General features: G+C 54.9%; 1 protein-coding gene across 1 annotated transcript in view; it reads right to left on the reverse strand.

The window, feature by feature from the left end:
- The window catches only part of GRM4 (glutamate metabotropic receptor 4), a 138,766-nt gene that overhangs the window by 90,039 nt on the left and 34,949 nt on the right, over positions 1–13,778 (reverse strand). The window contains exon 5 of the mRNA XM_032462856.1: positions 2,386–3,278. Within this exon, the coding sequence (XP_032318747.1) occupies positions 2,386–2,904 (519 nt within the window). The 5' untranslated portion in view covers positions 2,905–3,278. The remainder of the gene's footprint in view (positions 1–2,385; positions 3,279–13,778) is intronic.

Below are 13,778 nucleotides of genomic sequence, written 5' to 3' on the forward strand. Positions count from 1 at the left end.
GGGAGTACTGGGCACCTCAACGGTGTTTCCAAGAACACACTTCAAGGCCTAACGCTGACAGTGACCTTTCTTAGAGCCTTTGTCAGGCGTCCAGTGACAGCTCTCAGCCCCTTTGATCTTTTTCACCTCCCTATAAAGTGGGTACTGGCTCAATTCTAGATGGGGGGAAGGACCCTCACCAACATCATAGCCCCAAGGACCCAATCAGGTTGTTTTATCATCTTTATAAAACACCCAGTGTCACAAAGGTACTTAATAGAAAGCTCATATAAGGACACTGCAGTAGCCCCACCTGTGGTCTGGCCTTCTCAGAGGCTGGGGGTCTGTGCCCTACCCAGATACACTGGCAAGGAGTCTGGTGCTTGTCCCCTCTACTGGATGGCCCAGGTCACCTCATCTCCTAAGCCTGGGGCAGGCAGGCTGAAGTGATGACTCAGCCCAAGCCAACACTAGGCCCTAGCCCAGGACAGCCTGGGACATCACTAGGCCCTGCTCTCCCTCCCCTCTGTGTCCCTACTCCTCACTGCAAAATTGGTCAGGTGGAGGGGCTAGACCAGGCTACCCACTCCCCAACCATCCCATCAAGGAAGGACCGAGAGCAACACAGCTCCTCAGGGATTGTTGAGATTGTCCACTGCTAAGGCAGTTTCCCTCAAGTCTCCTGCTTCATTGTGATTTTGCATCCTTCATAATGCATCCACTTGTTTTAAAATTAAAATAGTGCTTTCATCCAGATCATCAAGCAAAAACAACACTCCAGGAAGAAGTCCCAAAGGGAAGGACCACACAGCACACATGACCCAAACCAGCTCACAGGAAAGTTCCAACCTGGCCCCTACTATGACAGGACAACTCTAAATGCCTTTCTTTCCCATCCAACACAGGGGTATTCATCCCCAAGACCATTCATCCCCACTTCCACCCTGGCTCCCCAATATGCCCCCAAGTACTGACGACTCATGGGACTGGGCAAATGGGTTCCAGAAAGGGTCCAGGAGTGAGGGCTCCAGCCTCAGAGCTTCCCACCCTGTAACAGGACAAACAGCATTTCTCTGTCCACTCCTTAACCTTGAAAACTTTGAGGAGACTAAGGGCTAACTCCAGAGGCCAAGAAATCTGACACCAGGGCTCCCTCTGTGTGTCCCTTCTGCCTCCCTCACCCTATTCTCTCTCCCTCTCCCCTCCCACCCCCCACCCCCATCTCTCTCTCTCTCTCTCTCTCTCTCTCTCTCGCTCTCGCTCTCGCTCTCGCTCTCGCTCTCTCTCGCTCTCTCTCGCTCTCGCTCTCTCTCGCTCTCTCTCGCTCTCGCTCTCTCTCTCTCACACACACACACACACACACACACACAGAGAGAGAGAGAGAGAGAGAGAAAGAGAGAGAGAGAGCGCAAACAAGAAGGCTCCGGAGAGAGGAAGCAGGCACATAATTATTGGTAAAATGCTTGTAATGTTTTTCTCTCTACCCGGTAGCTTTCAGTTGTTTTAGCAGCTTAGCGAAGCACTTGGCTCCAATTGAATTGCAAATCAGCAGCTCTTGCCCCAGGAAGAGAAGAAGGGAGGAAGCAAAGAGGGGGCAGGGAGGGATTCTAGAAGGAAAGGGAGAAAGGTGTGCAAGGAAAAAGAGCAGAAAAGTGAGCGAGGGAAGCCAGGTTAGGGCCGAGGGCACCAGAAACAGGGACCACGTGCTCCCTGCAGGCCTTTTCCCGTCCTCATCTCCATTCCCTGAGGGCTCAGTAGCCAACGCCTCGTCTAAAAAATCAGGACACATTTTCTAACTATAATCTTGAGGTGGAGCAGGAGGGCCACGCAGGGCTTTCTCAACTACACAGAAAAAAAAAAAAAAAAAAACCATAGCTTTCTTGGGAATTGCAACTATTTGAAAACAATGTCAAAACAAAAGTCTTGCTTTATTTTCCTTGCAATCTCCAACATTCACATGTTTTATGAATTCTATGTTTATCTTTTAACCTGTCTACCTTTCTAGCTACTTATATTTCTATCTACCCATCTGTCTGGTTTTTTAATACATCTATCTGCCCATCTCCTCCCTTCTGTTGTTCACCAACACTTCTTTTTCCCCTCTTGGTTCAGAATTCCCTGCAGAGGAGCTGAGTTGATCAAGGAGCTGCCCGCTGCAGGTGCTGTTTCAGCACCACGGTCAGCACCACAGAGCTGGGTCCCTCCAAACCCCTTCACTCTGACTATAGGTGGCCCCCAAATTCTCAGATATGGCTGGAAGGGGCTGGAGGGGTGGGTGGAAAACACTCTCCCTCGGACTCGGGGAGAGAAGAGGAGAAACGAGCTGGGCAGGCCCAGACCCCTGGGTGTGGAGGGCTGGGGTTGTTGGTGAAAGAACACCTCCAGGTCAACCAATCAGGTACTAACCTTGAAGAGACGAAGGATGTTGGCCACCATGATGGAGACCGAACTCCCTGAAGCACCAATGACACCCACCACGCGCTCAGGTTTGGTGATGATGGGTGGGCCGCCACTGCCACAGCGGACCTCCGTGCCGTCCTTCTCGATGAGCGCCTGCACAAAGGTCAGTGACTGCTCAAGGGCATGGGTGTCCCTGGAGCAGGTGTCCAGAATGCGGGCGCCCAGCGTGATGTTGGGCAGCAGGTCCGGGTCATTGTTGATGCGATCCAGGGCAAAGAGCATGGCCTCCAACCGGTGGATGCCCTTTTCCTTCTTGAGTTCTCCACAGGCCTTGCCCTCAGAGCCCCGGCCATGCACGGGGAACAGGCCTCCCAGAGTGATGTCACCATCTATGCGGATAGAATTCATGTGGGGGTGGCCTTTGGGCTTCCCCAAGGAGGAAGGCACCCAGGACCCATAAAGGCTGAGGAGCAGGCAGAGGGGCAGCCGGGCCCACCACCAGCCCCGGCCCCTCTTCCCAGGCATCTCGGAAATCCCTAGAGACCCATGAATGACAGGCCCCACTCCTAGCCTTGGCGGGCCCCTGGCCCCACAGCCTGGGGAAGCATGTGCAGAGCAGCCCCCACAAGTCTCTCCAGGGAAGCTTCAGCAGCAGGGTGGCTGAGGGCGGCCAATGGGCTGAACCATATTGGTGCTCCCGCCCCTCAGGCAATGCTCAGTTGCCAGCACAGGCCACGCTCACAGATGGCAGGGAGTGGCCGGGGTGCAGCAAAGCTCTGGTCTTGGTCCCCAAGTCCTGCAGGCCTGTTCTTGGTGGATGAGAAAGGAGGAGAGTGCTCCTAGCTTGGCGTATCTTGGCATCAAAGAGAATATAGCTCCAGTGTTCTCCTCCTACCAACCTTAGGAGAGAGAGAGAGAGAGAGAGAGAATCAAACAGAAGGCCAAAGAAGACATTAGCTATTCTCATCTCTCATCAGGAGCCTGAGAGAAGGAGATGCCAGAGGTTATCTCCAAAGACTCCACAAATCTCCTGAACTTGGTTTCCTCTGGCTGCTGCTTGACCTCAGTTCAAAAGGGAGAACTTAAGGTAGAAATTAGGTCACGTTTGAAGACTTCTTAAGGCCTGTGCCCACTGCCATCAGAATCCCAGGCATCAGAGAGCACACTCCCCAGGGAAAAGCCTGGGAGGCTTGGGAAGAAAGGGGCCCCTCTCAACACATACCCACAGGAAGGAGCAGGCAGAAACCAGTCCCATGGGCCTGACTCATCTCAGAGATGAGGAAACTGAGGCCCAGAGCAAGAGATTGCTTGTCCCAGATCACACAGCTAGTGAGCAGCAGGATGCCGCCTGGAACTCAACTTCCCAGCTCCCAGCTCTGGAACCGGGCACACTTAGGCTCCTTGAGGACTCAGAGTCAGGGAAAGCCAAAAAGGTCTCAGGAGAAGAAATCCGGACTGGGAGCTGCTCAGTCTGGAGGCTAGGGATAAGCTGGGGCTCTCGGAGTTTGGGGTGCTCCTCCTGAATTGGGGTGTGCTAGGTGGACCCTCCCGTTCACATTCCCACCCCAGCTGCCCAGCTTACCCCAAGCAGAGGGTAAACTCAGTTGAGGCTCCTTTTCACTAGCTTGGCCTCCCTCTCACTCCCTTTTTCCAAGGGTCTTTAACTCTCAATTTTCTCATTGCTCCTTCTCTCTCCCCCACTTCCTCCCTCTGAGAGGGGCTCAGGTTTACAGCCTGAGCTACTGTAAATTATTTCGATGATCGTCATTATTATTGTTGTTGTGATTAAATATTTATTTCCAAGGGTAGAGGAGAGAACACCAGCTCTTCCTCATTCTCACTGCTAATTTGGGCAAATTTCCCCAGGGGATTCCTTCCCGCAAAGCCAGCAACCTCCCTCCCCTCAATTTAAGAGGCCATGGGGAGAAGGGCTAAAAGCTGAGTCAGGGCTCGGCTTGGGGGCTGACCCCAGGCTCCCTTCCCCTTGGGTTTGTCAAATGGAGACCAGCAAGCCACTTGCCCGTTCTGTGCCTCAGTTTCCCCAGCCATTTGGAACAGCCTGTGTTTGGATTGGGAGGTTTCCCTGGAAAAGTTCTCCATCAGCACCAAGTGGTGGTCTCAGAGCCACCCATTCCCCCATCTGTAATTCCCCCTACAGAGGCCCTGACTGCTCCAGTTCTGTGGGAAGAGGAGGGGAGGAGAGGGTGCAGCATCTCAGGGTCCCAGCCTCAGCTCCTGGGCTTCTCTGGCAAGCTCATTCTGAACCCTCACCTCACATCTCACCTCTCGTCAAAATGCTCCCTCCCCCATTAGCTCCTTAGGGGCCAAGAGTATGGCTCTTAATTCTCCTTAGCCCTCCTCTGCTGGTGAACCAGTAGACCAGAGGCATCATGTAACTCTCCCGAAGTCACACAGCAAGTCAAGATGGGTGAGGACTCAAAGCCAGAACCAGTCTGAGGGAGCCTGGGGAAGCCAGGACCTAGTGACCTGGGGCTGGGGGTCAGTGCTTTGGGGAAGGCTAAGGAGCTGTTAAAATGCAGGAGAGAGGCTGCACCTGCATGGAACAATCATCAGCGCTTACACCTTTGTGTGAGTGAGTTTATCAGCTCCCTTCCCCAGGTGGCTGTGGGGAGTGAGAAGATGTGGGGTACTAGCTGCTAATGCCAGCACCAGGCAATTCAGAAGAGAAACAGGAGAAGCCTTAGACAACCCCAGTCCTGCCCGGCTGAAGGCAAGGCTTGTCCCCAAGGGAGTCCTCAGTTTCAAAATCTGTAAAGTGGATGAGCTGGAGTAAGATCCAGTCTGGAGGCCATACTGTCCCTGTGGGGCATTTCAGTTGTCACAGTGATAAGAGGGAGTCACCTACTGGACTGCATCCAAGCAGGGGTCAGAGATGGCGTGGGTGGGACACCCTGCACAATGAAACACTGTCTTGTCCCAATACCAGTAAGTGCCCCATGGAGAAATCACAGCAAATGACAGCATACTGTTGTGTGCCAGGCATGGTCCGAAGTGCTTTGCTTACATTTCTCAGGTAACACATGCCGACAAGCTAGGTGGTATTTTTATCCCCGTCACACAGATGAGGAAGCTGAGGCACCAAACCTCATACAGTGACAAGGCCCAGGGACACAGAGCTTGTGCAGGCTGCCCAGGCCCTGAATGCTCCACCGCGCTGGCCCAGAGGGTCTCTCAGGCCCCACCCTGTTCCAACATCCTGGGAGCTCAGGCTTGGCTTTCCTAAATTTCAAATGGAGGAATTTTTGGCATCATGACAGGCAGTGTGCCGAGGCTGCAGCAGGGCAGATTCAGGCTGGGAGACCAATGCACAGCAGCTTCTGAGACAGTCAGGCCCTGCTCAGGCTTCCAGATCCTTCGTGAGGGCACAACCTGGTTTCTCCTTGAAGCTTGAGCATCTCTGGGCTGAGCAGTACATGCGTAGACACACACACACATACACACACACACACACACCATACACATGAAAGGACAGGGGCCACATGGGGAAGGAGGCCTCAGTGAGGAGAGCAGATACCTACAAAATTAGAATCTAGACCCCCAAGGACCCAGACCCTGCCCCAAGCTGGTGAGAGCCCTACTAGGCCCCCCTCCACCAGATTGGGTCCCAGCCTGCCTACAGCAGGCCCCACTCCAACCCTCATTCCTACCAGGCCTGCCTTGTCTGAGCTTCTCAAAGAGCTGGGCAAACCACTGCCTCTTTTAGCCTCCCCTCCTCCCTTTGATCCTGCACAACAGGCACAAGGGAAAAGTAAAAATACCCAGGACTGAAAGGAGCCACAGAGAGCACAGGCTGGGGTGGGGCAGGTGGGGAGCCAGGTGAATCCTCCCTCCCCAACGACGGACGACAGGCCCCTCCATGGGGAGCGGCAAGCTGGGGTAGAGCTTGGAGCCCTCAGACCACCCACCCACCCACAACCACCCCCTCCGCTCCCTGCACAGGTCCAAAACAGCCAGGAAGGCTCAATCCTGGGACAGTTGGGGAAAGGTTAAATCACCAGGATGGCTGTAGGTCCGAGCCAGTGTGCCTGCCTACCCGCAGGTGGGCCTCCTCTCCCATCCTTCCCTCTGCCTTCCCCACCTCCCTCCTCCCTCCTTTGCCCTCTAACCACTTCCCTCTGTGTCCCTTGCTAGATTCCTTAGCTCCAGGGGAGGACAGAAGTAGGTAGGGAGGGATAAGGAGCAAAAAGAAGAGCAGTAGTTCCCTGGCCAATGGCATTTTCCAGAATATTATCTTCAGTGAAATAGGATGTGAGGGCGGGTAGGGGGAAGGTTGCAGTCTACTCCCACCCCACCTTCACCATCTGAGGGCCTCTCAAACATCTGAGGGAGTCGCCAAAACTGCCCCAACGACCCCTTCCAAGTCTTAACAAGCAGGACACCAGGCTTTTCTCCTGCTAACCTCAACTCTTCCCTCTGCAACCAGGGCCTGGGCCAGAAAGAACCACAAACCACAAAATAACAACCAGGATAGAGCTACTCTGATTTACTAAACTCCAATTTAGTTTTCACTGAGCTGTCTTTTATTCTCCCAAAGCTAAAGAAATAGAATTCTCCAAAATACAAAATAAAGGGCAATAGTGGGTCAGGGGTGGGGGCTGTAACCAGAGGCTCAGTTGTGCCTCCAGCCCTCTGAGGGGACACCCAGGCTCCCCACTCCTCTGCAGACTGAGCAAGGAAAGGGCTCCAGGCCCAGGCAGGGTGACCCAGCACCCCTGTCCTCTGCCTTCCTTGACTCAGGCCCCCACACACGCCTGTGGTGGCCCGTCCCCTCGCTTTTCCACGTCCCTCCAACATGTATTTCATCTCTAGTCACCTTTGCCTCTGTTGTGCCCAGCCCAGACCAGGTGCTCCGAGAAGCTCAGGAATTATGAATGGACGAGTAGAGTCAGGTTTGAATCCCCTTAGCTGTTTAGATGCCTCATCACCCACATCTCACGTTTCCATCGAAGGAGGGCTGGCAGCTCAGCTCCCCAAGGGGGAAAGTGAGGGAGAAACTGAAGCCTCTCCCTTCCTTTCTATACCACCCCTACCCGCTAGAGGCCCAAGATGCTGGGCTGCAGGCCACCTCTGAGGCCCCCTTTCTACTGTCCCCCCGGGGATGTGCACTGTCTGGGCAGCAGTGGGGTTTGCTGGACATCCTCCTCCCAAATGGACAAAGCCTAGACCCAGCGAACAGGTAATCAGAAGCCTACTCTACTCCAGCCGCACCAGCCACAAAGCCCATAGTTTGATCTCCAACTGTATGGTGAGTCTGCAGGGAAAGGGAGATGACCAATTAGCTACCTCAAGTCCTAGCAGCCCAACCATCTTCCCAGCTGGACCACAACTTGAGGGGATCACATCACATGCATCTTGATATCTCTGTATCCCAGCCTGCATAGTGCCTGGCATCCCCCATCAGGGTTTGCAGAAGTGAATGAATGATACCTGGGCTCTTCCTACCCTTCTCTCCCAGGTAGTCTATTTCTGTGTTAATAGAAAGGACAGTCCTGCTCCCAGACACCCATCCAGCCCAAGCCATGTTCTAAGCAAAGAGGGCATCGTGGGGGTCTGGGCCCCATGCCCCCTTTCCTTCAATTTCCTGAGCTGCTCCAGCCTACCAGCCTGTTCAGGAACCCTCCCAAGTTCGGAAACCCCAGACCTCACTTCAAAAGGCATCCTCTTTCTGTTCCACCAAAACAACATGGACCTGACACAGAAGTGCCTGGGTCTGTGCTGGGCATGTCGTGGGCTCTGAGAAGTATGTGTAGAAGGGATGGTGGAAGTAGATCCTTAGCTTAATGCTGGTGGGAACTATGGAAGAAAAAACTTAAAATCAATTGCCCATGCTTCCTCCACACTTCGATTCCCTCCAGCCTCCTCCCTGTGAGGCTCACCCTTCAAGTAAGCAAATGAGAGCCTTCCTCATCCAGGAAGCCCGGCCTGATTATTCTGGTTCCTCTTACCGCGTTCTCTCTCTCTCTGTGTTGTTATTTGGCACTGATGAGCCTGGGAGCACGTTAAGCGCCGGCATGGACAGCACCACCTTCATCTCTGTATCCCCGTGCCTAGCCCAAGACTCAGAACACAGGAAATTCTCAATAAACAACCAGATAAAGCTGGGTTCCTGGCCAGAGTCAGAACGGCAGCCACTCCCACAAAGGCCCAGGGCAGGTGGGTGGGGGCAAGGGGTAGTCTGCAGCAGCGTTCCAGGTCCACAGAGTGGGACTCAGACCTTGCACTGAGTTTTTGTGTCAGACATGGAATACAATTCATGACTGTTCAGTTAGTCAATGCACCACTCGAATATGGGCTTAGCACCTGCTGTGTGTCAGACTCTGCTCTGGGCACTGGGGAAATGTGGGGAGTCAAACAGGCCCAAACACTTGCCCTGTGAAGCCAACATCTCAGCGGCAGGTGGCACAGGAGGGACAATAAATACATCTACACAGAGATGTGTGGCAATTCAGAGAATCAAGGGGCTATGAAGATAAATAAAGCAGGTAAGAAGATAGGGAATGATCCATAGGGTCTTTTTCGGAAAAAAAGATCGTCAGGGAAGACTTTTCAAAGTAGGGGGCATTTAAGCAGATTAAAAACAGTAAAGGCATGAGCCATGTATCTTGAGGTGGGAGAAAAGCATCGCAGGTAGCGAGAACAGCACGTGCAAAGGCCCTGAGGTGGGTATGCACTTAGCATTCATTGTTCAAGGAACAGCAAGGAGGCCGGTGTGACTGAAGGGCAGTGAGAAGGGGAGAGGCAGGAGAGGACGTCAGAGAGGGCTCCAAGCACAAGATCAAGCAGGACCTTGGAGGTCATGGTGTGGACAGAGAAAAGAGGATCCACTTTGAGCATAGCAGCAGGCAGGGTCTCATAATGAGAAAAACCTGAGGCTTACAGGGCAGCCACCTGCTAAGGCCACAGCAGCTGGCAACAGTTGAAGGGCAAAGCAAGCACATCTCATTGGCACTGGAGCCCACCAATTCAGCCCAGAAAATATCCAGCCTTGACCTTCCTTCTCTCCAAGAGGCAAGGGCCAGCCACCAAGCCCAAGATTGCTTGGGTCTCCTCCAGCCACCAGCCCCCACTTCCAGGCAGAACTTCAGGCCTCTCCTTCCCACCCCAATTCACCTCCCCTACTCACCACCCCCATCCCATTTTCCAACACAACACCCCAGTGGGCAATTTTCTTTGTTTGCAGCTGTTGCTATTGTGGGCTTCGCGCTAATGCTGTTTCTTCCTCTCTCCTTCCTGTCTCCCCCTCAACCCCGGCACTGCCCTGGAAAACTGGGGCCCACTGGCTTAGTGAATCAGTGTCCAAACTCTACTGTCCTGCACAGCCTTGAACATAACCACGATTGTAGGTGAGACTTCCACCCCTAAACCACCCTGAGGCCAGACACAAAGAAGGGGCAGTGACATCTGAGAAGCGATCACCCGCCAGAAACTTAAGAATCCAGGTCAAGTCCCCAGTCTTTATTTCTATATTCAAATCTAAAAATAACCCTGTAGCAATGAAGTGTTTTTACTAGAAGTCATGGCCCCAACCAGAAAACAGGGCAGGAGGCTACTGTCTGTCCCCCTGAGGAGCACAGGGGTGGCTGGGAGGACTGAATGTGGGGGAAGAGGTAGGACCCAAACCTCCTGGTCCTGATGCGGGTGGCCCAGCGGGTGGACGAGCAGCTAGCTGAGCTCTCCTGGGGCCGCCATCACAACCAACAGCAGCAGTGTTTTCTCCAAGAGAAGAGGGAGGCTTAACTGAGACATCACAGCCTGCTCATCAGCATGGCTCGGCCTGAAATGGCACAGATGTCATTATGGGCTGGCATTTCCCAATTACCACAGATAGTATCTGCCTTAATTGAATGGGGTCCAGATAATGTCATTATGTACTGTGTTCCCCAATTTATTTAATATACGCGTGCACACATATATTTATGCCTCACTGCTGCCACAAGATTGCTAAACAGTGAGGTTAACAATAAAACATTTCAACACGAGTTATCAGCTTTAATTTAAGGGGTGATTTTTACTATCCTTGTGGTGCTTATTTTCCCAAGGAGCCAAGAGGAACTTGAACAAGGCAGTGAGAGGCTCTCTCTGGCCTGTGGCCTGGGAGGCTGATGGGCAGGGCTGCAGGAAAGGCTTCATCTTTCCTAAGCAAGTTTCATTTATAAGTTTCCCTGCAGGGCAAGAGGTAGGAGGAGCAGGGGGACCAAGGCAGAAGCCCCCAGAGCTTGACTCCAGGACTGGTGGGGGGGAAGGATGCTTGTTGGGAACACAGAGCTATGAGCTTAGGGTTGGGCTGGGAGGCAGCAGGGAGACAGTGGGAGAAAGGCTGTGGGAGAGGACAGAGGGACGCCAGAAACTGCACGAGGAAAGAAACAGAGTTTACAGGAGCAAGAGAAATGGCAGCCTGCACTCTGGCAAGGGCCAAAGGCAGTGAAATCTACAAATTAATTTTTGATAGTTCCCCCCTAACTAGAGCAGAGTTGACAGGGAAACAAGCCCTCCCTGCTCTTTCTAAGAGCCAGCACCAGGCTGGGTGGGACAAACAGAAAGCTGGTGCCCTCTGCTTGGGCCGCTGCCCACCAGGGGAAGCCCCTCAGCCTTCTCCCTCAGGTCGGCCTGGACTGCCCGCAGCTTTCCTGCCAGCCCGTGAGCAGGGCCAGAGCCCAGATGCCAGCTCCCCATTGCCTTCTTCGGGTGGAAAAGGCGGCTATCACTCTGCAGAAATGAGATAACCTTCCAGCCAGCAGCCACTGGGCCCAGCTGCCCAGGCTGCCAGCGGGGCCTGCCCACTGGAAAGTTGGGTGCTAGGCTGAGCAGAGGAGGACAGCAGTGGTGGGCAGATGTCTTGGGGTGGGTGGTAATTAGGGGCTGCCGGCTCCACACTTGACTAGGGGAGAGGATGTACCTATTGGCTGTAATTGTAAAGCTCAGAGGCCCATGGATCCTGGTCAGATCTTTTCCTGCCAGCTGTCCCCCTGCAGCAGGGTAGATTCGGGTGTGGCCAAACATCTTGAAGGCTGGGTTGGGGACCCCTCAGGAGGCAGATGGGGACTGCAGAGCCCTTCTGGTCTGGGCCCACCGCCTGGCCCTCTGGCCAGCACACCGCTCACTCACAAGCCTGCTCTCGAACCTACCTCGGCTGCCTGCCTGCCTCCCTGCCGCTGTGGAAGGCGCTCCCTCCTGGAAACGTCATGCCTCCAACAGAATGAAGCCACCCAGACGCAGGTTGGGAGAAGAGGGAGGAGGGAGGAAGGGAGGAGAAGCCTCTGCTAGGCCACTGAGGCCGAAAAAGCAGCTCAACTCCTGACAGGCTCCCGCCTCCCCCTCCTCCCTCTCTGCCAGCTCAGGCCTTGCTGTGTGACATGATGCATGCCCCCCCCCCAACATCCTATACATCTCTCTCCAGAAAACCCACTAAGCCTTGCCTTCCTCCTCTCCAAGTCTCTCTTAAATGCAAACGCCCCTGGGAGGGGTAGCCCTGGAAGTAACTAAGACCTCAGGACAGGATAAGTTTACAGATGGGGGAAAGTTGATGGATATAATGACAAAAGTTGTGGGGAGATGAAGACAGTGGTCACAAGTGGGCAGGCATGCCCATCCAGGGCATACAGAAGCACCATCCCCATAGGCCCCCCACCCCATCCTAAGGACAGGACTCTAGGGGCTGGAGAGGCACTCCAAGAAGTGGTGTTTGGATGGGCCAGGGAGAGGAGCAAGGGCTCTCTCCATTGTAGCCACACCTTCTTCAGGGTACCTTGTCACTAGCCCCCTGGGCCTGCCCAGGAGAGGAGATAAGCCCCTTGCCTGGTAGGTGACCACACCCAGGAGCCTCCAGATGCCTCTGTGGAAATTCTCTCTGTCACATCGGGTAGGTCCTCAGGAAAAGCTCCTGCAGGTCCTCACTTTTTCATGGAAGTTCTCCCATCACCTAGGCTCTGAGACCTCTGAGGAGCTGAGGGTACATACCCAGAGCCTGAGGCCCAGCATCCCATGTGGATCCAGTGAGAAAGTGGGGCAGACCCAGGGCATATCCTGGGAATGGGGAGATGGGAGTTGAAACATTCTTCACTTCCACCATGAGCTGCCCCAGGGATGTGAGCTGAGTAGCAGGCTGTAGAAATGGGGTGCACAGTATGGAGACTCTTACAGCACTGGCCACCCTGCCTGCCCTGAGTCTCTACTGTCACCCCATAATGGAGGAGGGGAGGGACTAGGATGGAACACAAACACACACACTCCTCCCTCCACCACCACCCAGGGCTTTCTGCCAGACTGACGAGGGGCAGACAGACTAACCACGCTTCCACAGACACGTGGCTTTGGGCATCCCATTAAGCAAACCCAGCTCAGTCCTGTAAAGCAGCTTTCTCCCGCACCAGGGGCAGGGATGGTGACTAGATTAGGGAAAGAAGCAAGGAGCCTCCTCCAAAAAGGATCGAAAGTCTGAAGGTGGGGGTGTCACTCATGGCCTGGAGGAAGGGGCGCTCTTACGTTTGGGCCTCAGGACTCCCCGCCGCCGCTGCCACTGCTACCCCATTTCAGCACAAACAGCCTCCTACCACCCCGGTGCGGGGGCGCCTCTCGCAGTAGGGGCCTCCACCTCCCAGCCCCACCCCCGCGTGGGGAGGGGGCGCTTCCAGCTCCCGGGCGCCGAGGAAACCCGACCCCAGAAGGAACCCCCAACACACACACACACACACACACACACACACACACACACACACACACACACACACACACAGCCCAGCCGATCGCCAGTAGAAACACAGGTTCATCAGGGTCCCGGAGAGGGTTGGTCCCGAGTGTCCAAGGAGCACCTGACCCTTAAGTCCCGGATATATGGGGAGACCCCAGACCCTGGAGCCCCATCCCAACCTGCCTTGGCCAAGAGCAAGCAGGAGCCGAGATCCGGCCGGTGGCGAAGGCGCCGCTGGGGCGGCCACGGGAACGGGACGCTGTGTCGGTGCGGGGGAAAGGAGCTGAGGCGCGCTAGGCTGACGCTGCCCTCCCGCCGGGAGACGACAGGGAAGGGGTGCAAATAACGCCCTGCGCCCCCGCCCGCCCTGCTTTCCGCAGAAGGGGCGCACTGATACGGCCGCCCCCACCTGATCTCGGGCACAACCCCTCAATCCAGTGGAACCCGACATAACCCCTAGCACAGAGACAATTTCCCCCAGGCCCGCAAAAGAGCTGCTACCCTACTCCCTCCAGCGGGGCGTTGGGAGACCCGGCCCCAGCCCCGAGGGGAGACCCTCTAGTCCGAGTCCTGCGCCCTCCAGCCCCGAGGGCTCCGGTCCGCCGGCCTTCTTCTGGGCAGCCCTGAGCGAGGGGGCTCGTAAGAGACCACCTCCCCGAGCCCCGGAGTCCCCGCCACAGCCCGAGCCCCA

The sequence above is a fragment of the Camelus ferus genome, chromosome 20, assembly GCF_009834535.1.
Source record: "Camelus ferus isolate YT-003-E chromosome 20, BCGSAC_Cfer_1.0, whole genome shotgun sequence".
Taxonomy (NCBI): domain Eukaryota; kingdom Metazoa; phylum Chordata; class Mammalia; order Artiodactyla; family Camelidae; genus Camelus; species Camelus ferus.